The sequence below is a fragment of the Mesoplodon bidens genome (assembly GCF_964165515.1).
Source record: "Mesoplodon bidens genome assembly, chromosome: 16".
Taxonomy (NCBI): Eukaryota; Metazoa; Chordata; class Mammalia; order Artiodactyla; family Ziphiidae; genus Mesoplodon; species Mesoplodon bidens.
The window spans coordinates 40580250-40599076 of record NC_138173.1 but is presented as its reverse complement, the minus strand read 5'-3'; the positions used below and the strand labels follow the sequence as shown (position 1 = coordinate 40599076).

At 41.0% G+C, this 18827-nt stretch overlaps 1 protein-coding gene across 1 annotated transcript in view; it reads right to left on the bottom strand.

Moving 5' to 3' along the window:
* The window catches only part of CPQ (carboxypeptidase Q), a 513729-nt gene that overhangs the window by 87525 nt on the left and 407377 nt on the right, over window positions 1–18827 (bottom strand). The window contains exon 7 of the mRNA XM_081258893.1: window positions 7833–8034. Within this exon, the coding sequence (XP_081115019.1) occupies window positions 7833–8034 (202 nt within the window). The remainder of the gene's footprint in view (window positions 1–7832; window positions 8035–18827) is intronic.

The window sequence follows — 18827 nt, the reverse complement described above, 5'->3', positions numbered from 1 at the left end:
GGCTTCTCTGGAGCTGCAGCAGGTCTACTGCAAGAGGAAAGAACATGAGAAGCTTATTCTGTTAGCTGTTATTATTAGCTGTCTGATGAGCAATTCCCAATAGTGTGGTATTGATGTGGATGTTGTACACACCTATCTAGCATACAGCAGATGATGAGTATTAAAGCAAGAGCTCTGACTCACCTGAGTTAGAGGTGAGAGGCAGCCACCTGCTATAATACTCTGCATTACTCTTATCACTCTCTAATATTTTTCTCCATTCTTGATTCCTTTGTTATAGTTTGTCTCCTCCTACTGTCCTCTCCCCACTCCCCACTACAATGTCAACCCTATAAGGGCAGAGAGCTGCTACGTCTTTTTCATGCTCTATCTCCAGTGTGTAGAGTGCCTGGTTTACAGTAGGCACTCAAGACATGCTTGTTGATTGAATGAAACTGCTAGGCTATTTAAATAAGGGCTATAGTCGCAAACCAGGAAGTGCCTTTTCATGTTCCCAGTGGGGTGAGGTCTACTCACCATGCAGCATCGATCTCTCCAACATCACTAGCACAGAGTTTTTTCACCACAAAGGAGGCATCTTTTAATTAGGGACAGCAGGGGACATAGAACTACTAAATTGTACTATTCCATCAGGTGACTGGAAAACATATGAGTCCTGGGTCCAGAGGTTGAAACTTCAATTTACTTTACATTCCTGCTTGTGTCCTGATCTTCGCCCTTCTTGGAAAATTTTAAAAGAAAGGCCTTTGGAGGTGTAAAAGCGAAAAGTTTTAATTTAGTTCTGCTTAGTGCCATATAAGGTATCAGAAAGAAGCAAGAAGGAAATTCTGAGTAATCTGCATATTTGGTACTTCACTATGGAGTCTGAGCTACTATGAAAAGATGAAAGAAATTAACATGTGATTTTAAAAACAATTCAATATATAAGAAAAGAGGACAGCTCAATGAAGCAAAGTTATTCCTAAAGTAATCACAACTTATGTTATGGCATTACAGTTTACAAACCTCTCTCACATCATCTAACTCTTCCTACAAATCTAGACATTACTGATTCAGCATTTGATTCAGGACATTTTGTCAAAGGCCAGGCACTTCTTCTTCGGTGCTGGAAACTGTGAGAAGTTCACAATTAATCACAATTCTAAAAGGGTAAGTGCCATGAGGAGAGGTAAAGAGGGGGTTATGGGAACATACTCAAGGTTCACTCACCCAGACCGCTGGGGATCAAAGAAGGCTTGTGAGAGGAGAAATAGGTGCTGAATCATGGATGAGTAGGAATTAGCTGGAGAAGAAGACAGAACAGGGCAGGTCCAATGGCTAGGAAGCTGAGAACACAGGGTGCACCGGAACCTCAATTAATGAAACTTGTATGAGTAAGAGATGGATAGAGACCAGTGGGGCAGCCACGAGAGGCAAGGCTGTACATCAGCCCAGGGTGGAACCAGAAGGACCTTGAATTCCATGCTAAACAGAGACCTGACACTCTGAAGACAATGGGGAGACACTGAAGGATTTCAAGTAACGAGGAGAGATGATCAGATATGCCGCTACTCTTAGTTGCTTATCAGTGGGAATCGTCATCTTCTTCCTAAAGAATCCCAGTTTTGCTCACACATCAGGAGGCTACATTTTCAGGGGAGACTGAGCTCTACCCTAGACCCAGGAAGTAAAATTTGATCAATATAATCCAATTTTGGTAATTCTACTCCATTGCCGCAAACACGGCCAATGAAATTGAGGAAAAATCTGCTTTGGAGCTTCTGGATGAGATTGTCTTACTGTTAAAAAGGACTGGCCGTTATAGACATTCTCTCTTCCACTACTGCACGATGTGTGAGAATTTGTTGCCTGGAACAGCTGCAGCCATCTAGGGACCATGGGGAGACAAGCCTGAAGGCAGAAGTCAACATGCTGAGGCTGGCACGGTGGAAAGATGGAAAGACCAAGGTCTTTGATGTGCTTGATGATTAAATTAAGCATTCTGTAACCATCCACTCGAGAGCTCTTTTTAAAGTATATTTAAAAATTCCCTTACTACTGTTCTAAGTTGCAGCTTCTGTGATATTTTGCAGCCAAAAGCATCCCAATTGATAGTCTCACTTTTATTCTTTGTTTCTTTTTTTAAATTTATTTAATTTATTTTTATTTATTTTTACATCTTTATTGGAGTATAATTGCTTTACAATGGTGTGTTAGTTTCTGCTTTATAACAAAGTGAATCAGTTATACATATACATATGTTCCCATATCTCTTCCCTCTTGCATCTCCCTCCCTCCCACCCTCCCTATCCCACCCCTGTAGGTGGTCACAAAGCACCGAGCTGATAGTCTGACTTTTAATTGAGAAAGTTCACTTTGGAAGCAGTGAGCCAGTTAGATGGAAGGGAACTAAGAATGCAGGTTGATATGTTAGTAGGAGGCTGCTATAGGAAAATCAGTGAGTACTCCTGAGACAAGGTTTATGGGGTAGAGAGAAGGGAATGGGCTTTAAAAATAGGAGGAATTTGGAGTAAACAGGACTTGAGAGTATTTGGTTCTATGTTCCAGATGATTGTGTGGTTTCTGGAAGGTGGTGCCAGTCAATGAGAGAGGGGACAGAGAAGGAGGAGGAATGCATGTGGGGCTTGGTGGTGACCATACCTATTTTGCATATGAGATAACCAAGTCTCACTCACTAGTCTGTATAGACTGTGAGAGTACAGATCTTGTCCATCTTCTCTACTATTGATTCCCAAGTGCCATACAGCAGACGAGTAATAAGAATGCTTAATAATCAGTGTGTGAGGCTGAGAAAACTTACATCATTTGCCTTAGATGGCACATGAAGTTCAAAGTTGCGAAGCCAGAACACACACTCTAATTCTTCCCAGCGCACTGTCTACCACTTGCCGAGATCATCAGCAAAAGATTGCCTCTCAGATTCTGAAGCAGAGGAAAGAACTCTTTGGTAGATATGGAATCATGGTGGGCTCACTGCCTCAAGTCACATTAAGAGAGCATCTCATTTTTTACATTAATGTATCTATCTATCTATTTATCTATCTATCTATATATTTTTTTGCGGTATGCGGGCCTCTCACTGTTGTGGCCTCTCCCGTTGCGGAGCACAGGCTCCGGACGCGCAGGCCCAGCGGCCATGGCTCACGGGCCCAGCCACTCCGCGGCATGTGGGATCTTCCCGGACCAGGGCACAAACCCGTGTATCCCACATTGGCAGGCGTACTCTCAACCACTGTGCCACCAGGGAAGCCCTATCAATATATTTTATAGAAGAGTTCCTAAAGAAAGGTGTTCAAGAAGGATGCATTAAGGACCTCTGAGAACCATGAATTATATCTTATTACTGACATGTTCAGAATGAAATAGATTCCTGTATTCTAACCTGGAGCTTATAATTGGAGGATCAGGCAAAAGTTTAAGGTTGAAAGCCTCTCTGCTATCTGGGGCCAATAGAGACAAACCTAAATCCCTCTTGGACTCCTTTGAGTCATGCTCTTGTATTACCTTTGACAGAGTCAGGGAACAAGAATTTTGCCCCTTTACGTGGTAAATTATCTATGTGTATTATTGCACTAATGTACTAGAAAATATTACTCAGCATCTTCTCTCAGTCTTTACTCCTGTAAATAAATAATCCTAATTGCTCTAGCCTCCTTAATTTATGTCATTCTTCCATCTGTCATTTTTTCTATCTTTGTGTCTTTTTTCTCAGCATCCTTTCTTTTCTCCACAATCTTAAGCTGAAGGACCCAAAACTCGTCGGGAAAACAATTACTTCTATGTTTCTGTTTTTTCTCTTGTGAGATTTACAAGAATTTAAATGTTTCCCAAAATTAAACTAAGAGCTACAGGGGCTTCCCTGGTGGCGCAGTGGTTGAGAATCTGCCTGCCAATGCAGGGGACAGGGGTTCGAGCCCTGGTCCGGGAAGATCCCACATGCCATGGAGCAACTAGGCCCGTGAGCCACAGCTACTGAGCTTGCGTGTCTGGAACCTGTGCTCTGCAACAAGAGAGGTCGTGACAGTGAGAGGCCTGTGCACCACGATGAAGAGTGGCCCCCGCTTGCCACAGCTAGAAAAAGCCCTCACACAGAAACGAAGACCCAACACAGCCAAAAATAAATAAATAAACAAACAAATAAATAAATAAATTTATATTTAAAAAATTTGTATTAAAAAAAAAACAAAACTAAGAGCTACAGAGGAGGCAAAGAAGTAGAAAACATTGACCTTGATCTCAAAGAATTGATCACTGATTACAGGAGGCAGGATGCACAGAAATTCCTAGAAACCCAAGAATGTTTGTGTGTGATTCAAGTGAGAGACTGGGGGCCACAGAAGCGTTTTAGAAATTCAGAAAGGCAACACAGCACCAGGGTCTGTAAAAGATGGATTTGCGATTACCAATGAATATGGAGTGAGACTTAAAGAGCATTTAGGATTTGGAGGAGAAAATAGGAAGGCGTATGGAAGGGGGTAGAAATGGGAGAAGGCTGGAGTATAAAGGTATCTGGAACAGAGAGTTTATGTGGAAAATACATCTGTTATTTTTTTAACTTTTCCCCCCAAAGCCTTATACTTATGTTGACAGTTATCCTATCCATCATGGACATCACCTAGATGGATGAAGGATATCCTATCTCCTCTCCAAAGATGATCCTTTCATAAATTTATCCATTTGGCTTCTATAATTTATGAAAATCATGTTGAATTTTAATTCTATCTGTGCTCTTAATTAGTATTTTGATATTGAGTATACATGAAACATTAAAAAAATTGGGGCTCAGTCATCAGACTACAGAAATTTGATAGGCCAAGGACATGGTAAGGGCTCAATAAATATTTATTAGTTCAATGGATGACAGGAAAGAAAAAGAGAAAGAAGAAAGGAAGAATGGAGTGTGGAAGTATTTCTCATTAATTTTTCAACAGTTAGGTGAGCAGTTATTTAAATCATACTTCATTAGTATCTTGAATTCTATCTTCAGGTTTAACTCACTGTAACTTACCATATCTTCAAGAATTCAGAGTACACAACTAGTATATTTTTATTTTCTTTTTCAGATTAACTATGGTTCTCCATCTTTTTTCTAAAGAAGTCCCTGAAATTTTCAATGGGTAACAAGAGTTATAAACAGTTCCATTATTTCTTCCAGGAAGAGCCCAAACTTGAAATATCAAAAGATAGCTTCAATAATAATAGGGGAAAACAGCAATAATTTGGTTCCATCTTACAATACTCTAAACGAAATAAAAAAGAATTCCAGGAAACATTAGTTGCAGTCTAAATGAACTACCAAGTTTATATAAACCTTCCTGATCTACAGAGATAGAGAGGGGAGTGGAACAAAGAATGCGAGAAGAAATAAGTAATTATTTACAATAACAAACTCCTTTCCCCCGGGGTAAATTATTCTGGAGCAGGAACGAACTGAAATCCTTTGCATAAGCAAGAGCTGAGTAAGATAAACATTTCAGACACTGCCATAGATTTGGAAGACCATCTCAGCATTCCAGACGCCCCTGTGTTGTTGCATATTGTGGGAAAGGGGCCACCAGCCTTGAAACCAAAGTGGCCTGTTCTCAGGGTGACATCTACACTTAAGAGCCGGAGAGACTTGGGCAAGTCATTTGGTCCCTCTGAGTCCGTTTCTTCATCTGAAGAAGAGGAATAATTGCACTTACCTCTTAGGATTGTTGTACAGATCAAACAGACAGTGTCTTCAAAAAGCCTAACAGTGTGTCTGACAACTAGTTCAGTAAATTAGAACTCGCATTAATGCTGAAGCAACCACAAGGGGGCTCAAATTCCCCACAGCACTGTGGCAAGAGGGGAAGCCTTCTTTACCTCTGTGAAGACAATCAAATCAACTTGTTAATTCCAAATAGAACCATTCTTATGGAGTATCTACATGGAAGGAGTAAAGCTAGAGCCGATTCTCTTTTGTTGATCCAGTGCAACGGAAGCAAAACTAGCTGGGAGGAGGCAGCACACGTTTTGTTCTACTTCGGTCCAGGCTTCAGTTCCTCACCTCCCCTTTAAGCGCCCCCGGTCTTCACTCGAATTCACCCACAATCCGTCAGTCTTTTCCTCACCTCTATCCCCAGCAAACTTACTTAGCTTTTCTGAAATTTTAGGAAGATTCTTATTGAAAAAGTTAAGGGTCAGGAAAAATCTAAAATTCAAACAAAATCGCTCTATAGGACTTAAAGGGCAAACTCCCTTCCCCTAGACCTTGATCATGATTAGAAACGTATATGTAGAGTCTCGTGTCTGTCTAGATGACCCACGGCACTGAAAATGGAAATGTTGTTTTAAGATATTTCACAATATGGGCTTCCCTGGTGGCGCAGTGGTTGAGAATCTGCCTGCTAATGCAGGGGACACGGGTTCGAGCCCTGGTCTGGGAAGATCCCACGTGCCGCGGAGCAGCTGGGCCCGTGAGCCACAACTACTGAGCCTGCGCGTCTGGAGCCTGTGCTCCGCAACAAGAGAGGCCGTGACAGTGAGAAGCCCGTGCACCGCGATGAAGAGTGGCCCCAGCTTGCCACAACTAGAGAAAGCCCTTGCACAGAAACGAAGACCCAACACAGCCAAAAATAAAAATAAATAAATTAAAAGAAGGCTCAACATTAAAAAAAAAAAGATATATCACAATATGGTTAAAATATACACAAACCATTGGAGAGAATTTAGTTTCTTGTCTTAGAATAAAGAAGATCTCCTTCTATTTTTAGTTATGAAAGATTATTAGCAACCTTAACATCTAAAATATGCTTTAATCTATAATATCTAAAGAATGAGCTTTTAAAAAAGTTTAAATCCATATAGTATGCTATTGGTAAAGTCTATTTTGCAGGCTAAAAAAATAAAAAAGCTGGAGTGGGGTGGATCTAGAGAGACTTTTTTTTTAAACCTGTGAAATGTTTTGTAGCCATAGAAATGGTTTTGGAAACCATAATTTTAAAACTATTCAAAAGCTGGACTTCCGTTTGCATAATACAAGTACAGAATAATTTGCAAATAGATTCTTTAACAGTGTTTTTGATTATGGAGATAATGGTGTTGAGGGAACAACCCCAGGTCATAGAGGTCTAATATCAACAATAACCCTTCCTCGTGGCCAGTCTAGGGCAAATTTGTGAAGTACTATAAGTTTGTCTTCTTTAGGACTGCTCTCCTTTCTAGTCCTGTAAGCGCCAGGCCTATTCCTATTACATAATTTCATCCCTGCCCAGGACTTGTCTTAAAAATATCAACCTGATGAATCACTGATCAGGGTAAATTAGTTTATGTCCAACCTCTTAAAGTAGTCTCTGCATTAGGAAAATATGATTAGCAAGAAGTACCCAACCTCAAAGAATAAATCACTAATGGTAAAATTTCAGATACCATGGATTTGGGTAGGGAATTATTTGGGTCAGAGAACTTTCTGTAGCATAGGACTAGAACTAGAAGGATATTAGTAGTAATAATTGCATTCTACTCTATTACATAAATTTTGGTCAGGAGATCATTTGTGCTACAATTACCAGACCCCTGTTTAAAACAAAAAACAAAACAATTTCTAGGCACAATCCCAGAGTCATTAAATCAGAATCTCTTGGAGTGAGGAACTTATACCTCAGAAAGAGAAGACAGATGGGTAGATAAATAAAAGGAGTATTATTATCCCAATATTGGAAATCATCAGATTATACCTTGTGGACAAAGCTAAGGGTTTCCATATTTTAAATGACCTACAAGTATCTACTGCGGCATGTTAGAATAGAAATTTTATTTTAAATTGGTAGCTGTATGTAAAGAACCCCAACTTCATCTATTGCTCTTACCAGGTACTCCAGCTTGGATCCAGAAGTTAATGTCTGTCCCTTCTCCAGCTCTAAAGACCTGTGTGATATTGATGGGCTGCAGCAGGCACATGACCTCCTCCACGATGGCCCTGGCCTTGTCACTGCCAGTGAACTGCAGCCCAGAGGGTAAGAAGGTCCCCAGGTCAGACTCCATCACGAGGCTGTAGTTGGAAATATTTGCCTGAACAAAAGAGAGAAGTGTTTGGTTCATATTTGTTGCTTCTCTGCTTTCTCTTTGGAAGTTATCAAAAAAAACAATAATCAAATACTTTATCTCCTCACCAGTTGTTGCCAAAGCACATGTTGCTCTGCTCGACTTAGGATCCAGTCTGCATATTACCTAACAGTTCTGAGATGCAAAATTACTCATCTTGGGATCTGCCAAATTTGAGTTGACTTGGAAGGTTTTTTTAAAATTCAGTGAAAATAAATATAAAACTCCATATTAAAATTACTCAATTATTGCTACTAGCAATAATATTCTTTCAACCAATTTTCTTAAGCGTCTACCTTGTACCAGATACAATTCCTTTTATATGGTGGGGACCTCTGGATAGTATTAGCCATGCTTAGACAGAAAAAGGTGTAACCTGTGGGCCTATTTCTCTGCACCTCTTCCCCCTAGATGGATATTCTATCTTATTTTAATTATGAATTCTGTGAAGGCTTAAAGGCATCAAACTGACAGGTGTGTCTTGGGTTTCTGATTCCATTGTTGTGCCATCTGTCGAATCCCCAGGGAGGGAGGTAATAGAACAACACATGAAATGCTGTTCTCTCTGGGGTACAGCTGTAGCATCTAAACCCTGGCAACTCTGCCAGGCCACTAGTGTGTAAACTTTTTCCAGATAAAGTCTGGTAAGAAAGCACACAGTGATTCCATGTAGCCAATATGGTCACAGCAAGAGCTTAGAATATAAGAGCCTCTCACCAGATTGCACAGCTAAATTGCCACACTGCCCTAAGACTTGCAAGTTTAAGGTCCTTCAAACTGGCCTCGCCATCTATTTCCCAGGACCCATTCACTTCTTCCAGACTGACCATATACTACCTCGGTTGAGTTATTCCCAAGCTGTCATCCTCATTATTCACCTAGTAAAAATCAATAATAATATTTTTACAGTGCTTTCAGAGAGCTTTCATATTTACAATCTCCTTTGATCTTCTTCCATAATCCATAAAGTAGACGGAGCAGTTTTATGGTTGATGCTGTTTTATAGAAAAGGAACTGAGGATCAGAGAAGTCAAGTGATTTGCTCAAAGTCACACAGTTGGCAAATGAGAGAGCTGGGTCTGAAATTCTGTGCTTTCCAAAACTCCACCCTGCCACCACTAGCACGGGAGGGAGTAAGTAGTAGGCCATGCTTGTTCTGAATTAGAATGATTTTTCACTTACAACAGAACAATTTCAGGGTTGCATACATTTTTTTTTCTGTAAAACAGATATGCTTTTACAATGACTTCCTAACTATTGCCATGGAAGGGTACTGTTGTTACAAGGGCAAGAACAGTACCCTTCGTTTCTAAAGGAGGACGTTGCCAACATTTATAGGACTGAACTTCATGGCGCTGGGATGTCATTTTGTTGTTGTTGACGATGATCAGACTTCTAAGGAATTTCTGTCTTCATGGTGATTATCAGAGAAAGACCCAAGGCATTGATGATAAAAAGGACCACCTCTGCTTTCAGCTGTGGCTACTGCATGGCGGTAGCATCATCAGAGTTAATAACATGCAAAATGTTTACATTAATGTCTTATATTCGGGGCTCGTTCAACTAGCACATTGGTGCTAGGTGAGCAAGTTGACATGAATTTGGCAGTCCTAACCCTGTCCCCTTATGTGCCGGGCTGCCCCCCGCCCCAAATTCTCTCCCTGCCCTGTAAAAATGAGAAAAGAAATAACATAATATATCTGCAAATAAAAACAGTTGGGTAATGTATGTGAGGATTCCCATATTTCTGGCAGATCCCGTCCTTCCAACAAGAAAATTAGGCAATTTGCTCCTAACTATATAAAATTTAGTTAAAAGTAGAGCTAGTCAGTAGTTTGGCCATCAGCCTGGTGAGATGGACACAGCCTTGGACCCACTCGACTCCATTTCTGACTCAGCAACTGACATGCTAGGGCTGCTGAGGGGAGTGACTGGCCTCTCCCTCTGTCTCCAGGTCATGTCGCCTTGGCCTCTGGCTTCTCCATCTGTAGGCTGGGACAAATGCTCTTTTCCAGGCTTGAACAATGAGCCTGGACATATGGAGCTTTGAGGGTCTTCAAAGAAAAGACATTTGTAGACCAAAAGTGAAAGTGCTGTGCGAGTTGAACTTGTCAGGGCTCCTAACAAAATATGCATTAAAGCCTTCTTGACCCTCTTCAACGGCAAATGAACAGATGTTCCAGGGACAGGGCACCCCACAGTTTGTGAATGGTACCGTGCAATGCCAGGATGTTAATGGGAATGTTGAGGATAATGTAAATAAAGGAGATTTCAAAGGTGCCAGACGCTGTCTATGTGGCAGCCTTTTTAGCAGAGTGATAACAAGTATGTGCTCTGGGATTATTCAGACTGGGTTTGACCAACAGATGAACCAATCATGGGCTCTGTGACTCTGGGCAGTCTGTGTAACCCCTCAGTTTCTTCTGCCATGAAATGGGGATAATACTGGTACCCAATTCATGGAGTTGTAAGAAAGAGTGCAATGTAGACCCCAACGTATAATGAGCACTTGATCAATAATTGCTGTTACTGGTCTTACCACTAAACATCAGTACCTCTCAGATTTTCAAGGATGGTCTCCATATAAACCATTCTGTTAGCTGCTTACAATGATCATATGTAGCATTTTTGCAGGGCTTCCTACATGCCAGACACTGTATGAAAGGCTTTACAGCTTATCCCATGTAATGTTCCCAATCATTCTATAAGTGCCACATGTCTCATTTCACAGATGAAGCAACTGAGGTTTAGTCAGGTTAGCTAACTTTCCCAAGGTTACCTAGCTAGTGAGTGGAGCAGCCAGAATTCAAACCCTGAGGTCTGCCTCCCCAAGCCTGTGTTCTCAGTCCCTCCAATGCCCTGTCTGCTGATGCTTGTTTCCAGCTGTCGGGCCACAAGTCCTCACTTCTAATCCAAAAATACAAAGACTGTAGTGAAACAGATGTATAGAGTTTAAAATAGTTTTGCATGATCACAATACAAGGTCCGATTGGACAGAATTTATTGTCCCTGCTAACGCAGTAATTTGATTAAGCAAAGAGAAGAACGAAACAAAAACAAAAACAAAAACAAAACCCTTGGTTCGCCATTTCCTTCCAACTAGGAATAAAAAGTAAAGCAATAAAACATCTTTTCAACCCAAATTAGACAGGATCTGCAGATCTCAGTAAACCAGAATTCTGGCGTAGGCAGACACAAGTTTGATCTCTATTCATGTAGAATTTTAATAGCTGCTGCTAACACGATGGCAGCAGTCTATTGTTGTCTATTTATATATAAACATCTCCATATGTTTTCAATAAAGAACTAAGAAAACAAACCACCCACCGTCCATGACACCGTTTTTCTCCTCATTTATGGAGTCATTGTCTAATGGTTAGCACATGGCCAAAGAGCTTGGGAAACAAAATGTCTCTGCACAAAGAAACAGGAATGAATGTCGGGTCACTGGGCTGTTAGAACTGCTGCTTCTCAGGAATGTGTGGTCACAAACACGTTCCTCACTATGTCATCTCAGTCATTGGGGACATACTCAGTGTAGATTTGAAAAGCTGATTATAGCTAGTGAAGGCAGAGCAGGGCCATGCTGGTTTCAATCAACCCACTTCAGCACACAAAACAAAATATCCATCCTCCTGGTTATAGGATGTAGGGAGAAACCTACTTCTAGAGATTGAATGCTTTATTGCTGAGATAACCTGCACTGATTGAGGCAAACATATAGATGAGGAGGCTGAGAAGCTCAGTGACAAGCTCAGATATTATCTGTAAACCCTCACTCTGCTCTCTTCATAAAGAGAAACATCTCTTTACTAGGAGCCACGGAAACTGTCCTTCTTTGCCATGTAACGGACATAATGTGATGCAGAGAAATGCTCCTGGCTATAACCTCTAGGTTGGGATTGCCGGATTAGTTAGTATCTGCTCAGGGTTGAGGATTCATAACTTTGTCCTGCGCTAGAATCACATCCTATCACCTCTTTTCCTTTTTTTCTTTTTTTTAAGTGTCAGCTTACTCTGCCAAAGAACAATTTGGTAACCATTAGCCAGTTTTGGGAGCAACACAAGATTAGAAAGTAGAACCATATTTAAAATACATATTGCATGTTTTCAAATGCTTCCTTCCTAATATAAACACAGGGATGATGTTTGTGTTCTGTGCTTTTATAAAATTCCAGATAATTCTTCTTCAGAAATATAGACCCAAGTTCAACATTTCCTTTCCTCCCAAATGCAGCTTCTTGTTTCAAAGCTTTTATTTTCTCATAACCTAGGTAACCTGTCTTTGGTTTTGAACTAAAATTGCAATCCCCAAAATCAACTGACGAGGAAAAGAGACTCCTAATTATTTGAATTAATCATGTAGCCTCCTCAGTTCAATCTTCAAAGAAGTAAACGGTTCCCGCCCACTCCGCCCCCAACACAGGGCAATCAGTCTCGGTACCATTTTCCCGCTCCGGTAAATGCTAATATTTTACAGACGATGGTGGTGATGCTATTTGGTCAGGTGGTAGGCTCAAAAACGAGTTCTCAAAAGGAAATCATCCTATGAGACCATGTGCTGAGTTGCTATAATCATCTTCTCTAGTGCTGCCAGTGACCCTGGAATTCACATTTCAAAGGGTGTAACTGGAGCGGGGATGCTTCACGGAACTTTAGCTCAAATCCCTATCATGATGTGATATAGGGAAAGAGGTTTCTCCCTGCTGTGCAAAACCAAGAATAGGTTTTACTTTCTGGTCAGGTCTACCCCGAGGTTCAGACTTTTATTTCTGGCAGTCTCCAGCATTCAGTTTTGAACAGCCCTGGGGACCCAGGGGAGAGCCAGGAAAGGCATGATGACAAGGTGGAGTGCCATAAGTTATTTTTGTTTGACAGCTAAACTGGCTGTGGCTCGGGGGAATAGGCAGTCTTGGGTAAGTTACAAAAATCACAGACACCTATTGTGGTTTAGTCACCATGCTGCCGGGAGATGGGACAGAATAAATGGCTTCCGGAGATCCCTTTCCAGCCCTGTCATTCTCTGCGTGTGCACAGAAGGTTTCTCTTGGGAGACAAACCTGTGTTTTCAGGCAATCCAATTTTCACAGGGTTGTTCAAAGCACTCTAGATCTCAGTGAATTCTCCTCTTGAGCTACTTAAGGTCCGTGGATAGCCCTTAAACTTATGGAAAACACACGATCCCTCTCTAAATGTCACTACGGTAACAACAGTGAGTCAGAAGGCTGAAAATATGGCATAAACCTAGGTTAAAAGAAATAAGAATTTTATTTATATTATACAGGAACTATGACTGTATTTACATTTCTTTCAGGAATAAAAACAATCCAATATCCAGGGTATTTGGTAGACAGACTTAAAAAATGGTTTACATGGCAGCTTGTTGTCAATCTCAGCTTTTAATTTTATTCCTGCATGTTGAAGCAACATAATCAATAGTTGGAATCAGTGGGACTCAAAGTCTCCACAATTAAATTTTGATTCCTTTAACATAATACATTGCCCCAGTGTTTCATGTTACTAGTTTCATATACATTTCAATAAGCAGTTGTAGAAGAGACATCTCCAACACAGCTGGCTTTGTGAAAGCAGCTGTCTCTGCCTTTTTCATTCTCTATCCCTCTCAACCTCCTCTGTCGCATGGTATCCCCCTGTCTCCTCTTGTACCCATCATGCTGCTATCAAAGTGTAAGAACTAAATTGTCTAAAAGAGGATCCCTTCCTTTGTTTGACCTTTCTTCTTTGACACTGTTACATGCTTAATAAACATAAAGACATGTTTCTTGTTTTTGATGGTGGGGTCTTACCAGCCAGGACAGTGCTTTCTGGTTGACTTCTAACCAATCCCCTTCTCTTGACTGGGAAGACTACAGCAGCCTCTTTAAATCCCTAGCCAAGGTTATAACTGAAAGGAGTTCCTCTTCTTATGAGTAGATAGCTTATTTCTTTTAAAAATATAGTACTTATGGGGCTTCCCTGGTGGCGCAGTGTTTGAGAGTCCGCCTGCCGATGCAGGGGACACGGGTTCGTGCCCCGGTCTGGGAAGATCCCACATGCTGTGGTGCGGCTGGGCCCGTGAGCCATGGCTGCTGAGCCTGTGCTCTGCAACGGGAGAGGCCACAATGGTGAGAGGCCCGTGTACCACAAAAAAAAAAAAAAAAAAAAATACAGTACTTATTTTCTTGTCCTGAAAAAATAGGCTACTTTATAATCTGGAACTGAAATATTCACTCAATCCTAGGGCATATCATATTACAACACAATTCATCATTAATTCTCTTTTCTCTATAGCCAGTAGACAAGCACTTAGAGCATTTTTGGATTATGACAATATCCTCAAATGCTTTACTTGATCAAGCACTCTTCACTACTATTAGTAAAGATGCTAAACACAGCTTTAGAAATCATTTTATTTCCTTAAACGTGCCTTCTTTTCTCTCAAAAGCACAATAGTGGGTCTGAAACCTCATGAAAAACATGAGGAGCTTCAAGGCTCTGGTTCTACTCAAGGTTTCATGCTCTACCTCTCCCCTCGCCTTCCATTCCTAACACGCCACACCCCTATCTAAATAATATACTGCAATGTTGCACTTTATTCTATGTGTCTTTTATACCTACTTTGCTCTTGAAAGAATTCAAGGCTTCCTATTAGATACTAACACCATATTTTAAAAGTATGTAAACTCTTGAGAACCAAGAAAATGCCATGAAGGCAGGGATCAAATCTGTGTGGATCTCTGCCATACCTGTAGCTTAAATAACAAAGCTCAGCACAGAGTGGGTACTCAAGAAATATTTGAGGAGAAAGAAAGTCACAGCTGGGAAAATTTGACATGGTACCCTAACTGCAACTTGCAGATATAACTGTTCTAGCTCATGCTACCAAGGTAAGAGGGAAGAACCATGTACTATGAAGCTCTCATTATCTAGGAAAAGAAAGGATACCACCAGCTCCTTGAAAAAAGCAACAGTTTTCCCAGCATTCCATTCTAAGAGGAATTACCACATGGTTCTTTCTATGAGGCACATTGAACATAATAAAGAACAGAGTCTCCAATAACAGTTTTATAAAAGAGGCAGAAATATCTTTCCTAACACTATTTCCTAAATATTGATCCTCAATTAAAGCCAAAAGCAAAATATTTAGTGATATTTCAGTAAAGATGTTTCTTTAGGAAGTAAACTGTATTTATTTAACAGTTATTGAGACTGAAGCCAAATAGGAGGACCATACATTCCTGTTTGCCCTGCGCAGTCCCAATTTACATCCTTTGTCTTGGTATAATTATTAATGGTGCCTCCTTTTTCTATCCCACTCTCAAATATCAATTGTCTCTCGTAGAATTTTTGTAGAAGTTAGCGAAAGATTCAAGATTGAGATCACTTAGCACTACATTGTGAATATTTGATGGAGCTGAACTTGTCACTTGCTTACACCTGCTGATACTTTCTTCCCTTGGCTTCTGGGACCGTAGACTCTCTGGTCTCCTCATGCATCACTGGAAATGGCTTCTCATTTGTTGGCTGGTTTTCTCACTCTCCTGATCTTTAGATGTTGGGGTGGTCAAAAACAGTCAAAGGTTTTTCATTTCTCTATCCTCACCCTGTTGGTGCTCTCATCCAGCTTTATGGTTTTAAATAAACCTATATTGTGATGAGCTCCAATTCACATTCTATGCCTCTCTCCTCAAGTTCAGACTCATAATGAACAGCTACTCAGCATCTCTATTTAAAGGTCTAATCATGTATTAGTTTCCTATTGCCGCTGTAACAAATTACCACAAATTTGGTGGCTTAAAACAACATAAATGTATTCTCTTACAGTTCTGGATGTCATAAGTCTGAAATGAGTCTTATAGGGCTAAAATCAAGGTGTTGACAGGGCTGGTTCCTTCTGGAGGCTCTAAGGGGGAATCCATTTCCTTGACATTTCCAGCTTTCGAAGCTTCCTCTATTCTTTGGCTCATGGCTCCTCATCTCATTGCCTTTTCTCCTCCTGCTTCTGTCATCACGTTGCCTTCTTCTGCCTTTGCTGTTCTTGCCTCCCTCTTATAAGGAGGGTCCAACCCAATAAATAGCAAATCCATTCTTCTAGTTGCTGAGTCTAAAAATTTTGACTCCTCTCTAATTCTTGGCTTCTCTCTTGCTTTTACACCCCAAATGTAATCTATCAGCAAATCCTGTTGGCTTTATTTTCAAAATAGACCTATTGTTCAACAACAACTCACCAGCTCCACTATTCTCACCCAGTTCAAGCCACTATTACCCCTCACCTAGAGTATTACAATAGCTTCCCAACCACTTCAACCCTTGCCACTCTTTGGTGTATTCCCTACACAGAAGCCAGAGTAACCCTGTTAAAAAAAATCTAAGTCAAATGATGCTACTCCTCTTCTGGAACTCTGCATGTGGCTTCCAGCTCACACAAGGTAACAGGCAAAGCCCTTATATTTGCCTATACGGCCATAGATGTAGATTGAGCCTGACCTTCCATAACTTCTCTGACCTCATCTCCTACTTCTCTCCACTTCACTTTCATTGTTTCGGCCACCTTCAGTTCCTCAATAATGCTTGGGTTCTGAAGCTTATGAACTTGTTACTTCCTCTGACTGTTACCCCATTCCTCTGGATATTTCTCACTTCCTTTTGGGCTCTGCTGAATGTCCTCTTCTTAGGGAAGTCTTCCTGCCCACCTTATATAAAAGAAGACCTCCCCTAACACTCCTGATAACACGCTCTAACCCCCTGATTATGCTTTCTTTTTCTCCTTTGTATCAACAATGAATGTTTACCTTTATTGTCTGTCTCTTCTTAGAATAGTGTTTGGCTCCTGATGGCAGAGACTTCTTTGCTGTGTTTACTACTTGTGAGTGATTGTTTAATGGCTATAAATCCTTCTCTTCCCTGTGTATATTCCCTTTTCCAATGTGAATTTGCCATTCCTTTCATCAAGAGGTGCAATCTCTTTCCCCACCCTCTGAATGTAGGCCAGCCCTGTGCCTTTATTTGACCAACAGACTCTGGCAGAAGTGACCACTTGCAACTTCAGAGCATGAACCAAAAGAAGCCTTACAGCTGCCACCTTGACTTTTTGCTGCCCTAAGACTGACATGTAAAGAAGCCTGGGCTAGTTGAGGTACCATATGGGGGGAGCAGCCCAGATGACAGTCTGCCCCAGTTTCCACAGGTTGGGCCATCTTTGACCATCCATCCCAGCCAAGCTGTCACATGACCTCAGTGACCAGATAAAATGCAGGATACTCAGTTAAATTTGAAGTTTAGATAAAGAATAAACACGTTTTTAGTATAAGTATGGCCTATGTGATATTTGGAAGCATCTAGGCTCCCTAATGACAGGGAACTCCCTGAAACAACACCAAGAATATGTAACAGGGCTCAATAAATATTTGTTGAATGAGTGAATATTCTATATTATTGATTCAAAGAAGATTCATATGTTTATATATAATTTGGATATGTGGGAAAGTTGGAATTTTATAATTAAAAAAATTAAAGAGTCTGGTTGTAATCTTGCCCGTGTGTTAAATCATCCCTCCTCTGCTGACGTGGGTTTAGGAGAATATCTATGAGCAGAGCCAAAAACATTCTCCAGAAGCACCTTAGGATCTGATGAAATGCCCAAGTGCTTGCTCAGTTGAATTTCTAGAATTCTTCACCAAAAGAATGGAAGAAATGATCTTGGCCAGGAAGAACCTGGGGGTAAGAGTTACTAGTTATTTGGTGTTATGATGAAAGTGGCCTCAAGTTGCCTATAGAATATTGAATTGAACCTCAAAGAAGGCTGAACAAAACCATTCTAATCAAACAAAATCAACTGACTTATTGAATGGAATGGTGGTGCATCCAATCCCTTTAGAGGCTACAATGGCCATGGGGAAAGGAGAGGAGAGATGGAGACTGAATCAGGAGTAGGGAGAGAACAGCCCAGAGATAGTGACTCCCAATGAGTCTCATGAGGATGGGATGGAGGACACCTGTGGAGAATGTTAACCCTGGGAACCAGAGGATCTTATATCCCCTGGAGAGCAAAAATAGCAATCCCAGTGTTGAAAGCACAGAAGCTGAGCTTCAACTGGACAGGAGGCAGAGGTGTAGAGAGAAGGAAAGTAGTATTGTCGATATAGATGGAACATTTATATGGAGAAAAATCCATGACCATGGCTATCTGTAGACCTCTCCCCTAAACTCTAGTCTTTTTTTTTTTTTTTTTTACCAAGCTCTGTATTTGACCTCTCGACATGGATGCACAATATCTCAAACTTGACATGTCCAAAACTGAGCTCCTGACCCCCTCCTCACACCCCTCTACCCAACTCCTCCCATTCGACTTGCTCAGGCCTCAAACTGTGGGGTCACACTTGACTCTTTTCTTTCTCTCACACTCTATATACAATCCATCATCAGATCCTCTGGGCTCTTTCCTTAACATATATCCGGAGGCTGACAACTTTTCATCCACTGCTACCATCCTGGCACAAGTTACCATAATCTCTCACCTGGATTATTCAGCCTTGTTTGGTTCTGGTCCTCCTTCAGTCTATTCTCAAACCAGCTTCCAGAGCGATCCTTTTAGACTATTAATTCAGATCAGGTTAGTTCTCTGCTCAAAAACCTCCAAGAGTTCTAATCTCACTCAGAGAAAATGGCCCATGAGACCTGACATGATCTGGGCTCCTCTGTCCTGCTACTATCCCTTCCCTGCACCAATTCAGGTATGCTAGCTTCCTCGCTGTTCCCAG